This window comes from Hyperolius riggenbachi, chromosome 3, assembly GCF_040937935.1.
Source record: "Hyperolius riggenbachi isolate aHypRig1 chromosome 3, aHypRig1.pri, whole genome shotgun sequence".
In the NCBI taxonomy this organism is placed as follows: Eukaryota; Metazoa; Chordata; class Amphibia; order Anura; family Hyperoliidae; genus Hyperolius; species Hyperolius riggenbachi.
The window spans coordinates 258169748-258192944 of NC_090648.1; the positions used below are offsets into that span (position 1 = coordinate 258169748).

General features: G+C 42.6%; 1 protein-coding gene across 13 annotated transcripts in view; it reads left to right on the forward strand.

Moving 5' to 3' along the window:
- The window catches only part of MAGI2 (membrane associated guanylate kinase, WW and PDZ domain containing 2), a 1075940-nt gene that overhangs the window by 657166 nt on the left and 395577 nt on the right, over positions 1–23197 (forward strand). For 12 of the 13 annotated variants that reach the window (XM_068276199.1, XM_068276198.1, XM_068276200.1 and 9 more), the window contains 2 exons: positions 2085–2300; positions 4901–5114. In XM_068276199.1, the coding sequence (XP_068132300.1) occupies positions 2085–2300; positions 4901–5114 (430 nt within the window). Of the gene's footprint in view, positions 1–1877; positions 1963–2084; positions 2301–4900; positions 5115–23197 lie in introns of those variants that run through there. The other variant, XM_068276204.1, reaches the window with a different exon arrangement.

Genomic DNA, 23197 nt, shown 5'->3' on the forward strand with positions numbered 1-23197 from the left:
AAGTTCTGTTGGTAGCAAGAAAAGCAGGTAAGATTCATTTGGCTGCTAAGTTGTATGCCTGAGCAATAAACTGTTAAAGCTGCAGAGTGCTGAATTGTAAAAAATGGCCTGGTTACTAAGGGGGTGTAAGCCTGTGGTCCTCAAGAGGTTAAACAATGCCCATTGCCGGCCTGACACTTTTTGGCTTCAGCAATGTCTGAACGAACACAATAAATCCAGCGCAGGAGACTTGGGCGTACAGGGAGTACCTTCGGCGCCGTCAGAAGACGGAGCTCAAGTTACTTTTAAAACACAATAATTCAGCTTCCAGCAATTGCTGGAAGCCAAATTATTTCATTCCCCACCATCCATGGTGGCCTGGAGGGAGAATAGTATTTAACACGGCCGGGACTTGGGGTGTAGCAGGATCAGCCATATACCGGCTGTATACTGCGCCCAAGTCTCCCGCGCCGATTCCTCTCGTACACGTGTCTCAATTACAGACCTGAAATAAGCATGTAGTGCAGTTAGAATTTAGTCAGATATTTGATCCGCACAATCATTCTGGCTCAAAATATTAAAGGCAGAGAATCTGCTGGAGAGCCAGGTAGAATTAATAGTTTAACCACTTGAGGACCCACCCTTTACCCCCCCTTAAGGACCAGCGCTGTTGTAGCTGATCTGTGCTGGGTGGGCTCTGCAGCCCCCAGCACAGATCAGCGTGCAGGCAGAGCGACCAGATCGCCCCCCTTTTTTCCCCACTAGGGGGATGATGTGCTGGGGGGGGTCTGATCGCTCATGCCTGCCGGGTGTTGCGGGGGGGGGGGCACCTCAAAGCCCCCCTCCGCGGCGAAATCCTCCCCCTCCCTCTCCTACCTGCCCCCCCCCCTGGAGATCCGGGCTGCACAGGACGCTATCCATCCTGTGCAGCCAGTGACGGGACGTCCCCTGTCACATGGCGGCGATCCCCGGCCGCTGATTGGCGCAGCAGCGCCGTACAAATGTAAACAGAGCGGATTATTTCCGCTTGTGTTTACATTTAGCCTGCGAGCCGCCATCGGCGGCCCGCAGGCTATTCACGGAGCCCCCCGCCGTGAATTGACAGGAAGCAGCCGCTCGCACGAGCGGCTGCTTCCTGATTAATCAGCCTGCAGCTGGCGACGCAATACTGCGTCGCTGGTCCTGCAGCTGCCACTTTGCCGAAGCGCGTTATGAGTGCGCGGTCGGCAAGTGGTTAAAAGCAATGAAATATGGCAGCCTCCAATTCCCCTTACTGCAGGGTTATTTTGCAATTTATACATTTTCAAACAAATGATAGATCCAACACATCCTGTTAATTCAAATTCGTGCACTCCTAAAGGAATGCAAAAAGATATCCACTTATGTCATTGCAAAAATATGATCCTGAGTTTTTGTAAATCTATTTGCACTTAGGGCTCAATAACGGAGTCAGTAGCCAAAAAACATTAAAATGTTAGCACCTTAAAATAGAGTAAAAATTGATCTTAGTGAGTGTATGTGTGAAACAAATATAATACAATATTGCAATACAACTATATAAATACAATTACAGTTGTTGGTGGTTATTATTATTATTACCTTATATTCTCTTTAAGCTTAAATTTTATGTTGACTGTAGCTGCACTAATACGTTTTTATGCAGGTGCTGATTAGCATCCCTTATGACAAGTTTATTATTATTTTTTTACAAATATAGATACAATTGAGCTATTGTTAAACACAGGTAAACAGGCTGTTTTCCCTTGGTAAATTTCATTGCACAGCCAACAAAATCACAGGCTTGTCATGAATAACAAAGAAAATTGTTTGGGAAGTGCAGTACATGTGGTATAGACAACAAAAACTGAAAACAGCTGATCATTTTTTATTTCAATGGATAATCACTGAACAGTAACAGGACCAGATGCTAGATTGCTAGTTCCAGGCTAGAACTCTGCATAGGATCTGTATTATTTTATTTAGGTCTCTGTTTTTACAGTCTTCATTATGAGCATGCTTTTTGTGATTTGCCCAGTAAGACAACTATCCATTTTTTCACTTAAAATCCTTGGCTAATAAATTATCACTGTTGTGTTTATTTGTAGAAAATTACTACGGCACTCCAAAGCCTCCAGCTGAACCTGCTCCACTCTTATTAAATGCAACAGACCATATATTTCCTGGTGGCATTCCAAGAGTTGAGGGGAAACGCAAACGCAATAAATCTGTAAGCAACATGGAAAAGACTGGGATTGAACCTCCAGAGGAGGAAGAAGAGGAGAGACCAGTGATCAATGGAAATGGAGTAGCAGTAACACCAGGTCAGTGTGCCAGTATTCTATCATTTATGTAAATAACAAACCACATGTAACATTGTGTACTGATCCTCATTGTATGTCTTGTATAGTATCAAGTGAGCCAGATAGGTATACAATACCTATATATATTTACATCCCATCCTACACATACCACTCTGTTCTGCTTGCAGTAAGTTTTTAGTCTACCCAGTCCCTCCTGCTTGTTTATTAAGATATTGTACTACTGTGGGCAAAATATTAACATCTATTTTAAGAGTAGAATTTCACATATTCTAATTGATAAAATTATATTACCTAACTGGCCACATCAAGTATTAATTAATGTGTATTCATATTTTTGGGGCAGTGGGTAAATAGATCAGTTACCTGCATGTCTTCAGTATCAGCTATTCAGTAATACACTCGCTGGTTACAATACATTGTGAAGCTCAAGTCAGACCTTTTCTTTTTCTCAGGTTTTTTTTCTTTTATACTTTTTTCCTTTGTTTGTTGGTATTGCTGTCTGCGGACATTGGAGAAATTACACAAGGAAAAAAATGTCCCTTACCATAGTCCCAGCCTTTACAGCATATCCTATGTGCTGTTATTATCAGGTCTTTGTGTGATCTTCATTGGAGATGCCATCTTTTACAACTACAACCCTATACTGATTAACAGCCCTGGCAAAACCATCCTTCAGTCTTCCATCTGGGGTCCCTGTTGTTTGGTCTGGATCAATGGGATTCCACTGCAGGAATTATGTCCCTACTGTATGTTTCCTATTAGCCCAAATCAATGGTCCATTTCAATTCTCTGACATAGGAGTCAAAGTTGCATTTTTCAGGACTCTGGATCAATTTCCTTTTTTGAAGGTCCAGAAAGGTATCAATGGGCCTTCAGTCAAGATTTCACAAAGCCCCCTGAGGATGACAATGATTGGGATACCTAGTAAGTACGAGTATGTCCAGCCACATTAATATACATTTTTATTTTTTGGGGAAAAATCCTTTATTTAAAAAAACAAAACATTGTTTCAAGTTTTTAACTAGGGTTTATTGAAATGGATAAGAGGTACTAATGTAGCTGTGTACTCACTCCTTTGGGTGGATATGGTCCTATTAAAAGGGGTTTGCAGAGTCCATCCCAAACTCTCCATAGCATTCCCCCCACTTTGTCCATAAACTGGTAGTGGTGATAGACAAGGTTGCTTTTGGGGGAGTGAGAATATCTGCCCTCCTTCCACACTTGTAGAGTATCTCGCATTGTTCAGAACACTGTGGGCTGATTCCTAGATGATGGAGCCACATATACAGTATTACTCTCAGGTTTAGGCATCCTGGACATAATCAGCCTGCATTGGGGTAAGGGATATAAATGGCTTTTTTTTTTTTAAATAGAGAAAGTAGGGAAAAATTAGTTTATTATTCCAAGAAGACAGCATTACTGGAGTAAAGAACTCCTACTTACAAATACACTGACTGACCCTACAGAAAACTGTTAACTGATTTGGGAAAGAAAATATATTTCTCTGAAATGTCTTTTTTTTGGGGGGGGGGACAAGCAAGGTTAATTTGTGTATGGAATGTGGAAACCCATAGCAGATTCTTTGCATCAACTGTTGCTGCCAAGTGTGTTGTTCCGCTTACATACAATTACATTTCAGACTGTAGTGCCCCATGTCCTTGAGCACTGCCTCCTCAGCAGTCAGCTGTGCTGAATATTTGCAGCTGTATTTCCCCTCAGTGCCTCACAACAGGAATCCTCCTGTTTGCCCTTCTCCACCCCTTCCATAGCGCAGTATTTTCTGTTCATCAGAGAGCTAAACAAGCAGATACCACACGTGATCACTGAAGATGGTTTAGTTGATGGTAATTGCAAGTTGTACATAGTTTTACCCCAATGAACTGTTGGGATATAAAACATTGGCCACACGTATTTGGGACTTGTAATGGCTTCACACCTCACACTTTAGTGGCTGCTCTTGTCTATTCAGCTGCTAATAATATGGCATACCTGCATCAACCTTTAGCTGCATAAACGTGAATTATTCACAGCTGTAAAATAAAGGTTTGTTGGCCATCAGGTAGTTTTTCTTTTATCTGCATACATTGAGGCTGATTTATGTCAGCAAGCAGATCAAAGCTGGAGTAAAAAAATGGAGCCTTTCCCTTGAGCAACCAGTCAGGTTTTAATATTTAACTGAAGCAAGGATTCTGGTAATCCTATTTTTCTTTGTATTCTTCTCAGTAAACCAGCCCCAGTGCCCATATATCTCCCTTTTTTTAAAAAAGAAAAATTGCAACTGAATAATGTACAACATCTCTCAGCTATATGGAAATATTTTCTTGAAGCAATGGGTGCTGGAAAAGATATCCTATGCACAAAACACGCTGCACCATTGACAGCAGCAAAGCTTATATGACATTCTATTCATGCTGATTGCAGAGAGCTGTGTAAATGTGTAAAGTGACCCTGAGCGTATTTTATACTGAGAAGTGCGTTCCTCATTATATATTTCACATTGACTTGATGTCTTGACTGAAGCAGCACTTCTGTACATTGACATGCTCAGGAGCACTCTAGAGGACAAAGGTGATAAATGTGTATTTCTGTGTTTCGTGTAGAATCAAGTGAACATGAAGACAAAAGTACAGATGCCTCAGGTGAGATTTCATCCCAGCCTTACAACGCTCCATTGTACTGCCTGCCAGACTCCGAGTCAAAGGAAAGCGCGGATTTCAAGAAACAGCTGAAGCCAGATGACAATGATGAACTGGGGTCCTTGCCTGATAATTGGGAGATGGCATACACAGAGAAAGGAGAAGTCTACTTTATTGAGTGAGTCTGCTAGATTTGATTTCAATATGGTTACGCTGTGCTAGGAATTGCAGGGCATATCTGACCTTTGAAGTAATAAAGATCATAAAGACAAAATTGGAATAAAATAGAATGTCATTGTAGGTTAAAAATGTTTATATAGGTCATTTACCACTGAACATTCTTATCATATTTTTTTCCCTCATGCGATTTTCTAATTATACGCTCAGTTTGTATTTTAATGCTGTGGCTTCATTTGTTTTTTTCTTGTCTTGACTAGTATGTTAATATTAAGTAATACGCCTTGTGTTCTTTTTTGTTTCATAATATAACTTTACCGTGTCTTCCTGGAAGCCCTTTTGAATATAAACTCTGCAAGGTCAATTAATATGCTCTTCAACTGCTGACATTTTTCCCTGCTATAAAGAGATCATGGCAAAAATGCAGATATTCTCTTGCTTTGCTTTGGGGCAGGTCAACATCAGGCTAATCCTGTTCTGCCTAATTAAAAACTGACCGGCATTCTAGAAGACGATCATGATAAATCCTAAACTATTCTGCTTGGAACCGTTAGGTGCCTATGGATTGTGTCTTAATTATTCCAACCTCATATATTTACAAATGTGTATTCTATGCATCAATTACTCTAGTTTTTGTATCTTCACTGATATAAAAGTGAATAATTTAATCCATATTGATAATAGCTGCATATCCCTAAAATCCTGGGGGAAAAAAACCTCACACACCGGTTACGTGCGCTAGTATTTAATTTACATTGCTTTCTGTTGCCTTCTAGTTCTATGCGAACCGTCAGTCCCAGAATGCCATACTGGCCAATATTGGTTATACTAGCTTGAGGGTGCCATAATATACATATGAACAGCACACAGAACCAGAGTTGATGAGTGTTTAAAATGTATGAACCATCTGTTAAAAATACTGATCCCCGATTAAGATTACCCATAAAGTTCATCAAAAATCAATATAGCTTTAACTAAATGTGTTATTCAGCAGAGTATGATTGGTCTTATTTGCGAGTGTCCGAGGGAAGTATTGACTCGAGCAATCTTTGTTGTCCAAAACTAATAAATCAGACCTTGTTGGTTATTCTCCTATATAATTTTGAATCCGATTTGCTGTATGACCATATGCAGGATCTAGTTCTCGCTTGCCCAACCTGGTGTTCCTCTTGTGCTTGCTCCATTGCCCTGCAAATATTTTCCAATGGAAAAACAAGACCACCTATTATGTCAGTAAGCACTCTTTTACACTACATGCATTTCCGATTTCTGATTTTGATGCGATTTTACTTGAGATTCCAATTTTTAGATGCAACTAAAAAAATCATGCCTACTAAATGCTAACAAGCATAACACAAAATGTTGACCTTACTCTGAAATTGAAAAGGCATGCATATTTCAAACTGTTGCAAACAAAATTGTATCTTAGATCCCTTAAAGTGTACTAGAGATTAAAAAAAAAGTTTTATACATACCTGGGGCTTCCACTAGCTCTCTGTGCACGGATCACTCTCCGCAGTTTACCATTACCATTATTGTCTGCAGCTCCGGAACTGGGTCCCGTTACTTCCTCTGGTTGCGGCCCGTCTGCGCAAGAGAAAATGCACTCTCTACGTATCTCTCTGGCGGCTGCTGGATAGTTACATAGAGAGTGCACATCACTTGCGCAGACTGGCCACAACTGGAGGAAGTTGCGGGACCCAGTACCGGAGCCGCAGGCAGCGGAGAATGGGAGCTGGTGGAAGCCCCAGGTATGTATAAAACTTTTTTTTTTCATCTCTGGTTTCTTTTAAATGACACTAGAGGGATATAGAGGCTGCCATATTTATTTTCTTTTAAACAATACCAGTTACCCGGAGTCCTGCTGATCTATCCGGCTGCAATAGTGTCTGAATCCAGCATGTGGCAAATCCAGTCAAGCGAGAGTCAGAAACAGCTGATCTGCATGCTTGTTCAGGGTCCACGGTTAAATATATTCAAGTTAGAGGATCAGTAGGAGAGCCAGGCAATTTGCATTGTTTAAAAGGAAATAAATATGGCAGCCCCCATGTTCCTTTCACTTCAGGTGTCCTTTAAAGTGTTGTGTATGTGGCCAGCATTCGGCCTCACAACATTTGTTTCTCCTGGGATGCTCTTGAGATGGGGCTATGAACATGTGTGCTTAGCCCTCTAGGTACTGTCACTCCATCAATTTGTATTCTCAAAGAGTGTATTTTATATGTGAGCTCTAGAATTACTGAAATATGTAATTCCCAGAAGTGCTGAAGTGTGAAATTCCCTGTAGCTCCTTTGATTACCATTATTGCTTTTAGGTTACATTTTTTTTTTTTTTTTGCTAAGATCACACAATCTCAACGTAGTATAGTAATATGCTGTACGAATAAGTAAATCCCTGTAATGCAAGCAGATTTTGTGGTTGGAATATGCAAATCAGATTAAATCATTTTTAGCTAAATAGGAAGCCAGAAAAATGCAGGCACACAAAAGTAAGTTGTTGTTTTTTTTTCATTAGACACTTTACTTTGTCAAGTATTTTGATCAAGTAAATTCCTGCATAATTTACCTGATAATGTGCACCAAAACACACATGAACCAAGTGCAATGGTTACCATGGGCACTTGAAAATGCTGTATTTCTGACTACATTCCGACTGCCATGAAGCCTTGGCATTGCAGAATTGGCATCTGGTTTTCCGGTTGTATTTCTCACCAAATGTTAAAGAGAAGAGAGGTGAATGAATTGTAAAATAAAATGGCGGTAAATTTGATGGATGAATTTTTGCCATTACAATTTATGCAGTGTTTTGGTTCACAATATGTATAAAGACTGGTACTGAGCAATTTAGGCTAAGGTGAACTTTGGTTTCAACACCCACCATTTACTTCATAACCCATCAGTCATGAGTCACCACTGACATCATGAAGGGTGTACAGAACATAATGATTTGAAGTATGGTTAGAGCTGTAATGGAGTCCAGGTGTTTAACAATGCAACATCAAAGTCAAAAGACAAGTCAAAAGCTTGATACGCAAGCAAATTGCACTGAATAGCTAATTATATCATTGTATTCTATAAAACTCTCACAGCACTGAACTGTGGGCTGTAAGATCCTCAGGGCACTCATGGCGGAGTAACACCGAGAACCACGCTGAGGCGCAGGCCTCTGGGTCTCGGCAGGCCACTGACGTCACTGGAGCGCATGGAACTCAGCTCCCATTGGATAGGCGGCGGACACGCTCTCAGTACGCCGCTGTAAACAATAGCCACGTGTGTGTATGGCATGTCAGCTGACTTGCTGACACGCAGCAATGTCATTGATTGTTTTGGATGCCTTTGCTTTCTGATTGGTTAGTCCTTATATTTAACTCAAGAGAGCGCCGCCAGACATCACCCGTGATAGAATTAGCTTTTGGCTTGTTTCTGGGTATGCGCTTACAAAATCCTTTTGACTCCTGTTGCCGATTTGCTTTGTATCTTGACCACACTTACTTTAGATTGAATTACTCGTTGCCGACTCTGCTTGTTCCTGACCACGCTCTATTGGATCACCTGTTGCTGGCTCTGCTTGTTCCTGACCACGCTCTATTGGATCAACCGTTGCCGACTTTTCCATTGTACCTGGACTCGGTTTGATTGCCGCCTGGATCGACCTCTGACTGGATAAGGATTGCATGAACACTGCCTGCCCTGACATCTGGCTAGTACTGACCAGGCTATCTTTAAAAAGATCTGATCTGCATACCATTACTCCTGCTATCAGTCATCTGACTTTCATCTGGATTGTCTCATCCACCAGGCCCCAGGTGCCTATATCATTGTGATTCTGTGCTTTGTATTGTTGCTATTGGTTCTGTTTGGTGGATACTATCTGTCAGTCTGTATGCTACATCTACCTGCAGGGTTATTGTAGTTGTGTACTAGGTAGGAGTTTGCACAGGTGTTACGGGCTGGGCTCTAAGTCAGTCATATGGGCATACAGCCTGACCTATAATCATTGACCAGACAAGCCTGACATGGGCATTACTTACAAATTTGCTAGTGTGGTTAGGATACTGAACACGTATTGGTGTCCTGGGCAAAGCGGTGTCTCCCTCTACTGGCAGGTGGGGTAGCACCATTTTTGTGAGTTTGCTGAACCATTTTCAGTACTAATTTACTTACTGGTTGCTGAAAAGCTACTGCAAAGTTAGGGCTGTTTCACTACTAGAGCGCATTAAAAGGACAATTGAAGCGAGAAGGATATGGAGGCTGCCATATTTAAGAAATACCAGTTTCCTGGCTATTCTGATGATCCTCTGCTTCTAATACATTTAGCCATAGACTATTAACTAGTGTTCAGCAGAACAGGTGTTTCTGTCATTGTCAGAGCTGACAAGATTAGCTGCATGCTTGTTTCTTGTGTTATTTAGACACTACTGCAGCCAAATAGATCAGCAGGACTGCCAGGAAACTGGTATTGCTTTAAAGGACATAAATATGGCAGTCTCCATAGTTTTTTCACTTCAGTTGTCCTTTTGAAGAGGTTATTTTTTTGATAGTCAGAGCTTTCCAGTGTGTTAAGAAGTTCTGGAACCAGTGGCGTTCCTACTGTAGGGCGCAGGGGGGCATGGCGCACCGGGTGACGGGCAGCTAGGGGGGTGTCACCACGACCCCCCACAGCAGCAGAGCAGGAGGGGGAAGCAGCGCTAGAAGGAGGGGCAGTGGGGGCAGCGGTGGGGAGGGGGGACATATCCCCCCCCTCACCTGGGACCCCTCCTTCTGCCTCTCTCCCCCTCCATAGATTACCGGCCGCGAGTTCAGGCTCGGCGGCGGGGAGGCATGCAGAGAATTACTCACCACTTCCTCGTTCCAAGCGCCGGCAGCGTCATGTCGTCAGATCTCCGCCTTCAATGGCGCCCACCGTGCTTCCTGATTAGCGGAAGCACAGTGGGCGGCATTGAAGGCGGAGATCTGTGACGACATGACGCTGCCGGCGCTTGGAACGCAGAAGTGGTGAGTAATTCTCCGCATGCCTCACCGCCGCTGAGCCTGAACTCGCCGCCGGTAATCTATGGAGGGGGAGAGAGGCAGAAGGAGGGGTCCCAGGTGAGGGAGGGGGGGGATATGTCCCCCCTCCCCACCGCTGCTCCCACTGCCCCTCCTTCTAGCGCTGCTTCCCCCCTCCTGGGGCATCCATACTGGGGGCAACTGTACTAGCTATACTGGGGGGCGACTAAACTAGCTATACTGGGGGGCGACTAAACTAGCTATACTGGGGGCGACTATACTAGCTATACTGGGGGCGACTATACTAGCTATACTGGGGGCAACTATACTAGCTATACTGGTGGCAACTATACTAGCTATACTGGGGGCAACTATACTGGCTATACTGGGGGCAACTATACTAGCTATACTGGGGCAACTATACTAGCTATACTGGGGGCAACTATACTAGCTATGCTGGGGGCAACTATAACAGCTATGCTGGGGGCAACTAAACTAGCTATACTGGGGGCAACTATACTTGGGGCAACTATACTAGCTATACTGGGGGCAACTATACTAGCTATACTGGGGGCAACTATCTAGCTATTATTATTATTATTATTATTTAGTATTTATATAGCGCCGACATATTACGCAGCGCTGTACAATGTGTATATATATATATATATATATATCTTGTCACTAACTGTCCCTCAAAGGAGCTCACAATCTAATCCCTACCATTGCCATATGTCTATATTATGTAGTGTAAGTACTGTAGTCTAGGGCCAATTTTAGGGGGAGCCAATTAACTTATCCGTATGTTTTTGGAATGTGGGAGGAAACCGGAGTGCCCGGAGGAAACCCACGCAGACACGGAGAGAACATACAAACTCTTTGCAGATAGTGCCCTGGCTGGGATTCGAACCAGGGACCCAGCGCTGCAAGGCGAGAGAGCTAACCACTACGCCACCATGCTGCCCTATGGGGGCAACTAAACTACCTATACTGGGGGCAACTATACTATCTATACTTATGGCAACTATACTGGGGAAAGGATACTAGCTATACTGGGGGCAACTATACTAGCTATACTGGGGCAAATATACTAACTTCATTGGGGGCAACTAGTTTCACTGGGGGCAGCTATACTGGGGGAAACTGTACTAGCAATACTGGGGGCAACTATACTAGCTAATACTTTAAATTACAGTTAGCTCCGCCCTCATCCGGTCATGACCACGCCCATTTTTTCACCGCGGCGCGCGAAGCACGCAGCAGGTTGTGGCCACGGCCATTTTTTTAAGGGGGGGGGGTGTCTTTTAATACCCAGCACTGGGTGCCAAATGCTCTAGGTACACCACTGTCTGGAACTTAGACAATTAAATCCTATGGGCTATTTCATGTTAAATCTCTATAAACTCACTCCACAATAGTTAGTGCATTTTGGTGTGAAACAGCCCTAAGGCCTGGGACCCACTGGCAATAGCAAAGCTGCAAGTGGAACCACCCCCATAGGGTTTCACTGCTGTAGCACTTTGCCAATCACCAGCGATTGGGAAGTGCTGCTAAGCCTCTTCTAGTGGCTCCCGACCTAAGGGCTCATTTACACTGAATCAGCTGCTGTTAGTCATAACTGAATGGACAAATGAAGTGTAGCCCAGGGGAAGGAAATGACCATGTCTCCCAGTAGCTCAGTTCACTTATACACATTTTAACTGAAAGTTTGTTCACAATTCTGTGCTGCAGAACAACTGATCAGTTAAAACTAAAGTTTTTAAGCGTTCAGTGTAAACCAGCTCTAAGAGCCAGAAAAATCTCAGAAATGATTAAGTAATCGAAACTATTAACAGAACAAAACAACCTATTATGTGATTTTAATCCAGTTTATTATGAAGTTATTGGATTAGATGTTTGTGATTTTGTTTCTGTCAACCTCCCCAACCAGTGGCATAGCAATAGGGGATGCAGAGATAGCGATCGCATCAGGGCCCCTGAACCAGAGTCCTTCATCCATCTTATAAGCCTTTCATTCGGGATATGCTGGTAATGAATGCCTCTATTTGTGTCTTGAATAGTAGTGTTCCTGTTTACTTCCTCTGATTACACCTCTCTGACACTGCAGCTGTCATTGGTAGGTTTTGGGACTTAATATCAATAAAGTGCTTGGGGCCACATGTGAAATGCACACTGGGGCCCCAAGCTCCTCAGTTATGCCACTATCCCCTACTGCTTTCTCCGGACATTTATTAATACAGCTGTCCTTAACCACTTCGTGTCCCTGGGGTTTTCCCCCTAAAAAAACAAAACCATTTTCCCACTCCTCCCATTCATTAGCCAATAACTTTATCACTACTTGTCACACATAAATGATCTATACCTTGTTTTTTTCACCACCAATTAGGCTTTCTTTGGGTGGTACAGTTTGCTAAGAATTTATTAAATCTGTATGAATTTTAAAGGTAATAAGGGGAAAAAATGAAAAAAGTAATTGTTTCTCAGTTATCAGCCATTATAGTTTAAAAATAATAAGTGCTACTGTAGATTAAACTCAAACATTTGATTTGCCCATTAATCCTGGTTATTACAGTGTTTAAAGTATGATCCTAGTACAATGCATGGCAACAATATATTATTTGGAAATAAAGGTGCGTTTTGTGTCTTTGGATTTTTCTTTAATTGATGTGGGACTTTTTAATCCTCCACCTCCCCCCCCCCCCCCAGTTAGCCAGATGGGATTTTTTATATCCCCCCTCTCCCATAGTTGGCCAGATGTGCCTCTGTACCCCTCCCTAGCCCCAGATGTGCCTCTGCAACCCCCTACCCCACCTCAGTAAGCCGGACGTGCCTGTTTCTTCCCCCCCACATAGTTAGCCAGATGTGTGTTTTTTTATTACCCCCCTCCCCCATTCATAGCCAGGTGTGTGCCCCTTTATCCCTCCCTCTCCCCCATTGATCGTCCAACTGTGTGCCCTTTAATTTGTGTCCCCCATGGATTGCCAGGTGTTTGCCCTTCAAGACTACCTTCTCACCCCCAAATGCCAGGTGTCTTCCCCCCCCCCCCCCTGCAGAGTTGGGCACGGGGAAGCATTACTAGTAACTATCTCTCACTTGACCTTGTTCCACCGGTGATTGCGATCTCCTCTCTGCACTACCGCTATCAGCCTCACTATGCTGACCGGATCGGGTCCCGGCTTGATGATGTCATCAGGCCGGGACCCGATTCATTCAGCATAGTGAGACTGACAGTGGGACTGCAGAGAGAGGATCTCGATCGCCACAGGAACAAGGTCAGGTAAAGATTGTTACATTTTAATCCTGCCCTGCCCGATCACAGCATGGAGGAGGGGGGGGGGGGAATTACAAGAGATCAGGCGGATGGTGGAGAGATCGGACCCCCTGGCAGGGATGCCGGTATAGTGTAGTTAGGGGGAGGGGGGTTAATGAGCCCAGAAGCGTGACAGCAATTTATATTCACATTGGGTGGCTTTCAGGAGCCACTTGCAACAACGTGAATTTATTGTATGCAGGATGTAGAGTGGTTAAAGGGAACCTAAACTGAGAAGGATATGGATTTTTCCTTTTAAAATAATACCAGTTTCCTGACTCTCCTGTTGACCATGTGTCTCTAATACTTTTGGCCACAGCCCCTCAACAAGCATGCAGATCAGGTGCTCTGACTGAAGTCAGACTGGGTTAGCTGCATGCTTGTTTCAGGTGTGTGATTCTATCACTACTGCAGCCAAAGATCAGCAGGACTGCCAAGCAACTGGTATTGTTTAAAAGGAAACATCCATATCCCTCTCAGTTAAGGTTCCCTTAAAGGCTGGGTTCACACAAAAAAGGTGTCCGTGCCTGCCTTTCAGTTTTTGACAGTTGGCATCAGTTTTGAATGAGTTTCGCACATAAAAGGTGTACATTTCCACTACAGTCCAGTTTGGTGTCAGTTTCTTATAGGTGTGTTCACACATAAAAGGTGTACAGTTCCAATTCTGTCAGGTAAAATTGATAGAAAACTGATGCAAAACTAACAGGACTTTAACAGGAATGTACAGATTTATGTGTGAACCAGGCCAAAGGACATCAGATATACACATATTTCAGCTAGGTGAAGCTGACTGAGAAGTCCACTCTATAATTATGTTTTAGAATGGAGAGTAAGCCCAGCTTGTTGTACATTTTTTCATCTACTATTTAAGTTTGTAGTCTTGCCAGCAAAGATGTCAGTGTCTTGGAGATGTAAATTATGCATTATTCTGAAACCTCAAAAGAAATGCATTTGTTCAATTATTCATAGTACAGAACCCTCCATACTGGTGGTCTGAATGAGAAACTTTCTTGTTTAAAATAAACATAGTCTAGTAAATATTGGATACATTGCATGCTTGGTATAGACGTACGGTAACTTGACATACTGCATTCATTACTGCACTCTTCACAGTATGTTAAGACTACTAATTAGATGAACATTAGGAGGCCTTTGTATAAGATGGTGAAGAGTTCACTGCTTCTCCCTCTGCATCACTCCACATGTCTCCAAAATAAATCTCATTTCATTTATAAAGCTGCAAAGCTAAAATAGGGGCTACACAGTCGGTCCTGTGAAGGAAGTTGCAGAGGATTATTACTATCCTGCTGTAGTTCAGGACTCTTAGCATTAAGGGCAGTTTTACACTGGGCAAGGGCACCGCGATAACATGATAACCATAGTACTCCTCCACTGGTGTGCTTTATTTTGGCCGATCCCAAAATCTCTGCATGCTATTTGTGATTGGCCTAATAAACTCCCATCACAATCCCTTCACAAATTGCTGTAACAAGACATACTTGGTGTAAATAGTGAAAATTGCACCACAGCGTGTTTTTTTTTGTTTTGTTTTTTTAATGCTGATAGTTATTTTTGGTGTAAAAGGGCCCTAATGGTGAAATAGTGATCAAGGTAGAGAACATAGGTGGTATGAGTGTGAAGTTAAAGTTAAAACAACTTGATTACTTTTTTCTTTTCTTATCTTCTTTATTCTCTCCCTTCCCTTCATATACCCTTGTTATTTAGTTAGGAGGGTTTAAATATGTAAGGGCCTCTTGGCCATGAGCCTTACCCAAGTATGTTATAGGTCGTTGGTCCGTGGGTGCGGCACACTTGACGAGTCCATCTTTTACTCTTACAGGTTCCCTGGTGTATGATCCCTATGGGCCCAGGGCAACTCTGTCATCTATGTAAAAGTCTGGTGTGCCCACTTTTCACGATACCCCGTTTATGGTCTTAGCTCAGTTCATTTCTGCTTGTATTAGAAGAACTATGTTTCTCAACATATATGCTGAGGGAGTCGCTGTGGACGACGACTTCCCAACTAAGCAATTGTCATATAGCTACCTGAATGTGTAAATTTGCTCTTATACGTCATTCATAATTGCTGTTACAATTTACCTGATGTTCCTGACAAATATCCTTGTAATTGTTTCTGATGTTATGCTCCAAAATAAAAGAATCTTAAAAATAAAAAACTTGATTACATTTGGCCATAGAGAGTACATCCACTGCGCCATTTAAGGGAATCAACTATACCACTATCAATATATGATGTTATAATTGTACAGTATAAGCAAATTTGTCAGTTTTCCAATACAATGCTGCTGTTTAATATGAGAAAAACAGAGGCGCCAACAGAGTAAAATATGATTCCAATTAAAACCAATTAAAATGTGGGTGGCAATGGTGGTCTTGCCTACCCTACAAAAAGCAAAGGACCGCTTTGTGTGGTTAACAATAAATTTAATCAATTTAGTACTCCAAATAAACAACCAGTTTGCAACGCGTTTCACGGGACACAAGCCCGCTTCCTCAGGCAAAGCACATGCAGGTAGGAGCAACCAAGTAGTAGTCCGTACTGGCGTGGCGCTGTTTAATATGCAGGCCCACATGCTTTCCTTGGTTAAATGGTGGTGGCTTACTGGCTACTAGTACTAGAGTGAGTCTCAGCTTAGAATTTTGGCAAGAAAACTATGTGTGGAGTTGGTAATGCTGGCTGATGACTAGTGTAACGCAGACAGTGTACCCTCTTTGATCAACTTGTGACCAGGCCAAAAACCTTAATACAAAACTTTTGGAAACTATTTCATATTATGTAGCTATTCAATGGTGGTACAACAAGTGTGTGTGGTCTGGAAATGTCTAGAATGCTTGGTGGATGCCACATTGAATTGATAAATGATCTTATCATATTTTGGCTCACTATACAGACACTGCTAATGTTCAACTTATCCGTTATTAACTGCTTCCAGACTGTGGTAATTGAAATGTACGTCATGTGTGTGTCTGCTTATTCTTGCCAGGGTGTAAATTTAAATTAACGTGCCCATGGACCTGCCACTCTTGCCGCTCTTTACGTTGCCGCATGCCCCTCACTCTGCCGTTGATATGACAGCACAGCTCTGTGAGCCGGCCAGGAGCCAATTTATTTATTTTTTTTGTAAAAACCCATAAGATCTAAAATTTCAGACCCCACCCAAACTGGGTTGAAAACACCTGTAGCTAGTGACTGTAGGCGGCCAATAAAAGTATAAAAAACTTAAAATGTTTAAAAGGAAGGTAACTATAGTCTTACTTGTCAATGATGACAAAATCCTAAATTTAGACTGGTTTAGTACTAAGGACAAAAGCGGCGCATTTCGTGGCCTGAAGCCACTTCCTTAGGTAAATAAGTCTTGTCTACAGCTGTATCTAGCTAAGAGTGAGCTAGATACAGCTTTGGACAAGGCTTATTTACCAGAGAAAGTGTCTTTATGCAATGAAACGTGTTGTTTTTTCATTAATAGAACTGTCTAAACTTTTAATATTGCCATCCATTGACGTTAAGCATATAGTTACCTTCCTGTTAAGCATGGTTTACTTTTTATAGCTACATCACAGAAAATGTTAGTTGTCGGTCTGTGATTCTAATTTGCTTTTATACAGTGGGTTGCAAAAGTATTCGGCCCCCTTGAAGTTTTCCACATTTTGTCATATTATTGCCACAAACATGAATCAATTTTATTGGAATTCCACGTGAAAGACCAACACAAAGTGGTGTACACATGAGAAGTGGAACCAAAATCATACATGATTCCAAACATTTTTTACAAATAACTGCAAAGCGGTGTGTGCATAATTATTCGGCCCCCTTTGATCTGAGTGCAGTCAGTTGCCTATAGACATTGCCTGATGAGTGCTAATGACTAAATAGAGTGCACCTGTGTGTAATCTAATGTCAGTACAAATACAGCTGCTCTGTGAGGGCCTCAGAGGTTGTCTAAGAGAATATTGGGAGTAACAACACCGTGAAGTCCAAAGAACAAACAAGACAGGTCAGGGATCAAGTTATTGAGAAATTTAAAGCAGGCTTAGGCTACAAAAATATTTCCAAAGCCTTGAACATCCCACAGAGCACTGTTCAAGCGATCATTCAGAAATGGAAGGAGTATGGCACAACTGTAAACCTACCAAGACAAGGCCATCCACCTAAACTCACAGGCCGAACAAGGAGAGCACTGATCAGAAATGCAGTCAAGAGGCCCATGGTAACTCTGGACGAACTGCAGAGATCTACAGCTCAGGTGGGAGACTCTGTCCATAGGACAACTATTAGACTAATAGTTGTCATGCACTGTACAAAGTTGTCCTTTATGGAAGAGTGGCAAGAAGAAAGGCATTGTTAACAGAAAGCATAAGAATTTCCGTTTGCAGTTTGCCACGAGCCATGTGGGGGACACAGCATCCATGTGGAAGAAGGTGCTCTGGTCAGATGAGACCAAAATGGAACTTTTTGGCCAAAATGCAAAACGCTATGTGTGGCGGAAAACTAACACTGCACATCACTCTGAACACACCATCCCCACTGTCAAATATGGTGGCGGCAGCATCATGCTCTGGGGATACTTCTCTTCAGCAGGGACAGGGAAGCTGGTCAGAGTTGATGGGAAGATGGATGGAGCCAAATACAGGGCAAACTTGGAAGAAAACCTCTTGGAGACTGCAAAAGACTTGAGACTGGGGCGGAGGTTCACCTTCCAGCAGGACAATGACCCTAAACATAAAGCCAGGGCAACAATGGAATGGTTTAAAACAAAACATATCTATGTGTTAGAATGGCCCAGTCAAAGTCCAGATCTAAATCCAATCGAGAATCTGTGGCAAGATCTGAAAACTGCTGTTCACAAAAGCTGTCCATCTAATCTGACTGAGCTGGAACTGTTTTGCAAAGAAGAATGGGCAAGGATTTCAGTCTCTAGATGTGCAAAGCTGGTAGAGACATACCCTAAAAGACTGGCAGCTGTAATTGCAGCAAAAGGTGGTTCTACAAAGTATTGACTCAGGGAGCCGAATAATTACGCACACCCCACTTTGCAGTTATTTATTTGTAAAAAAATGTTTGGAATGATATATGAATTTCGATCCACTTCTCACATGTACACCACTTTGTATTGGTCTTTCACGTGGAATTCCAATAAAATTGATGCATGTTTGTGGCAGTAATGTGACAAAATGTGGAAAACTTCAAGGGGGCCGAATACTTTTGCAACCCACTGTATTACTTTAACAATGGTGGCACAAAGATTGGCCATAGACACCTGGTACATCTCAGTTACAGAAGAATCTTTATTGCACAAGGATTACACTGTGGGTATACACCTTAACCGACTCAAAAACACAGACAAAAATTAATTAAAACTTATTTCTGCGCAGAAACTTTTACATTAAAATTCGAGGAGCCCTACCCGCACTTCCCCAAGTCAATGCTCTAGGCTTACGTGCATGGAGTCTGTCACTGACACTATGCTCCATGCATGCAAGCCCAGTCCGCCCGCACATGCACTCCACCTCACACCATGCACCCAGCAGCTGCTTCCCCCTAATAGGGATAAGTCCTGTAGGTATTAGCGAGTTGGCAGGCAAGCGTTATTTGGTTAGCAGCAGTGCAAGCATTAGTGCTATTTGCCAGAGCAATGTCATTCAGACATCATTCTCCCAGTATTTTTTAGGCATGCATATTTAGTGTATACTTGCGGTAGGTCCAAGATGTAGTGCATCACAGATCAGGTTAGCTGTATTTTTTCCCCTCCTCCTCAGTGACCTGTAGTCATGTCCATCTTTGTGGTAGCTTAGGTCTCCCAGATCCCTTAGTAGGGTTTCAAGTCCAGCCTCTCCAGCCCGTCCTCAAGATGTATGGGGGGATGATGGGATGCCAGTCACAGCCATCCACATACTTAATCAGCTCAGAATAGGTAGGCAACACACCTCCATCATCTTTGATATTGTTATGATCATGTCTGCAGCGTTTACTGCTGGCTGCAGTGGTATTGTAACCCAAGCAGTTCTGATGTCATTACATGCATTTTCTTGCATAGTTTGGTTTGCACTTAAACTAGTTGCTGATTCCATCTGCAGTCACTCTGAAATTAATGACAGTTTAACATGCTCTTGTGTAAACAAACATTGTCTGCTGCAGTGGAGGGGCAGTCCCTTTCCTGCAGGCTGCATATCATTGTCTGCCTTTTCCTGCTATCAGCCTGTGATTAATTACCATTCACTGTTGTGGGAATCTGCAGGTCTGCTCCCATTGGATGACCTCAGTATAAAGAACTGCTTCCTGCAATGTCTCATGGGCTACCATAGTCTCAGATTCTATCTGTTACTCTGCTCGTGCCCCACCTCGTTCCTGGTCCGTGTGGACTGCGCTGACTCCTGCGAAGGGGTTAGCGAGTCCTCCTAGTTCTGCTCTTGTTCTAGAAGTTGTTACTTGCTTGTCTTGTGTCATATATTGGTTCATCGCCAATATATACGCATACTTGCGCATTTTGTTATTTTCCTTGAATTCGTGTTACGTTGATACATCAGTGTCGCTGATATATACGTACACGAACTGTTTATATCCTGTGTTCCGTTAGTCAGCGTTCCAGCACGCTGAGCTAGTTATCCTGTTCCTGGTCCTGTTTGTGGATTGCGTTCATCTCTGCGAAGAGATAGCGAATCCTTCTGAGTCCTGTTCCCTGTATTACTCCAGTCTTAGTCAGAGTTCCTGCTTATGTCATATATCGGTTCATTGCCGATATATACATATGTTAGTCAGACGTTACGAATAGTTTCATTGATAGCTGTAATTGTAATACGCTAGGAAATCATACTTATTGTATATTTATCTGTGTTACGTTCATCTATCTTGATCCTGCTATTTTCTGACTATCCTGTCCTGTCTTTGTGAGGCACGCCATCGCCGCAACGCATTGGCTGCCTCATTCCAGTCTGTCTGGTTTTGGACGCTTGCTGTCGCTAAGTAGCCGCTAGCTAGCAAGCGTTCATTCTGTCTACTTGTTCTGATCCCCTCAGTCCTGGTTTATGCGCTCAGCGCTACTTTGCGCTGAGACGTTATTACGAAAGTGTTGTTTGTGGCTGTTCGGATCTGCACCGGCTCTGTGCACCACAATCTCCTATTGGAGTCAGTCCTCTCCTCCACTAAACTGGGGATATCCTGATCCCTTGTGCTGGTGTGTGTATCTCCTTCACGTCAGCTTATGTGTTGTATGCTGACTGTGGAGATTACACCTCCAAGCTTAACAGATATGCAATGGCTGCTGAGCGCTGACTAGCTGTGTCAGTGCTCAGGCTGCTGAATCCGTCTCTGCTCACTTCCGCGCTTGGACCTGCGCTGTGCTGGCTTTGCCTGTCCAGGTAGGGATGCGGCTAGCAAAGCCGTCTCACATGGATGTGATGTTGGTGCAGGCAGCGGGGACGCGATATCCGCGTGTGCGGCAAGAAGCTCCTCCCACCGACGTTTCGCCTCACATGACGCTTCCTCAGGGATAACCCACTGTATTACTTGCTTAAAAACTGATTTGGGAATAGTGAGGAAATGTCCATCTGGAAAATGTGTCCCAATTGAGTATAAAATACCTAAATGTTTCAGCAATATCAGAAGCAACGGAGTTGGAGAAGGAAAGCTGATGAGGAGATTGGGATGATGGTGCTCAGTCCCTATGGTTTTTAGGGCAATTTGCCAAAATAGTGTGGAGACAACCTCTATCTTCACATAGGTGGTGTCTATAGGGAGAAGTGGTCTGGACTTTACTTGATACTTGTGAAAAGCTGGCAATTGTTCTATAGTCCTGATATGCATTCTTGTTTCAAATGAGTGAAACATGATGGTCATTGCATTGCTATTACAGGTATATACTGTACGGAGCATTTCCTGCAGACAGTTACTGTAGCTATGGTAGCTACCATGTATCTCATGGAAAGTGTACTATGACCTATAGTAAAGTTTATTGTTCCTGCAAGTATCAGTGGTAGCAACAATGCATCTTTCATGGAAAGTGTACTATGACCTATAGTAAAGTTGATTGTTCCTGTGGGTATCAGTGGTAGCAACATGTATCTTTCATGGAAAGTGTACTATAGAAAGGTGAATGGAATGATAAGCTACTTATATACAGCTGCACAACTTTTTTTTTTGTTTTTTTTTGTTTTGTACCCAGTGGTTTTTGGCATTTAAAGGAAACCTCTTGTAAGAGGAGCATGGAGACTCCTCTTTACTCTTGTTTAAAATTGAATTGTTGCCTATATGTTTTGACTTCATTGGTTGCTCATGTAACAAGCAATTCAGCCAGAAGAGGGAGCCCGGAGCCAGGACCTCTTATGTATGTATAGACTGTTCTGGGTCACTGACTCAAACTATGAAAGCAAAATGACCAGCTCAGTTACCAAGCAAGTCATTTTGCTTATTGTTTTTATACAAGCAAACAAAGATTAAGGGCTCTTATTGATCTCACTACAAGTAACTCCACCTTCACTGAGAGGGCAATCCTCACTACATCAGCTTTTAAAAGCTTGACCGCAGAATCTTCATTATTTATGTTCTGGAGTCGTTTCTTTTCTGACAAGAATTTGTAAAGGGGAATAATCAGTCTCAGAGTTGTGAAAACCAAGGCTGTAAACGCAGAGTTGTCAGATAAGGCATCTTTGATGTTCATTTAGACATGTGCTCCCATTTCAGCAGTGCTGCTGCTAAGTGGTGAACACTTTTGATCACAGAGAGTTAAAACATATAATCCCACCATGAAACCATTTGGGTGTATGTTTGTATGGGCTTGTTTCTGAGTGGAGCAGTTGAAAAGGATACAAGCAGCCTGCTGGTTAGAAGGGCACCTGCTATAATAGCGCTTGCATGGGCCACCTGCTATACAAACTGTATCTACAAATAGCAGGCTCTTCTAAACAGGATGTGTTTGGGAGGGTTAAGGTTGGGTGCGGGAGGGGGCGGCAGGTTAAAGATAGTTGCCTAGTGGGGGGGCTAAGGGTTAGGCATTTTGAGGGATGAAGGTTAAATGTTAGGTGCCACTAGGAGAGTGTTCTGCGCAAGAGTAGGGAGAAGGTAGGTCATAGTAAAAGATCAGTAAATATTACCCAGTATGCAGTAGTAGAATATTGGTAAATGTACTGCTACTCTACTACCGCTATCCTGCGCCATTTTAAACAGGAGCCTTTTTCAGATGTATGCTTTCTGACCGTCCCAGTGTCCTTCCATATCAGGATATCATACCGCAGGGTGAATTGGCTCTCCCACCCTCAAAGAAAATGAGTGTTTTAATAAGTGCTCTATACCAAACAAGATACTGTTTTGTCGGTGTAAATAAGCATAGCTTGTATTTTCTTTTGGTTCTTTTAGAATGTTTGGCTTTCTAGATACAATACAAAATACACTTTTAAATGTATTCAGTTATGAAATCGCTTTTGTAGCAATGATAAAACTATTTTATGTGTGTGTTTAAAAGCGGGGCTGCACTTTAAGCATTAGCTCTGTGATATTTGATATATTGTTTTGTATTGCTTTGTCTTTTCACATATGATAAATGGTCTGTACTAGTAGCTCTTTCTGGCTGTCACCAGTGCTGTAAATGTATTATCAGGAATGCTGCAATGAGAAAGATTATTTTAATGTATGCAAATACATCATTTAAATGCATCAAGCAGATGGATACCGAAGTGACATGGATTTTTGAGAAATACCTAATTTAATGCAACAGTAATAAAAAATTTGGGACATTGCGGTAGCCTGGCAGGATTGTCAGCACCATTACGTCAGC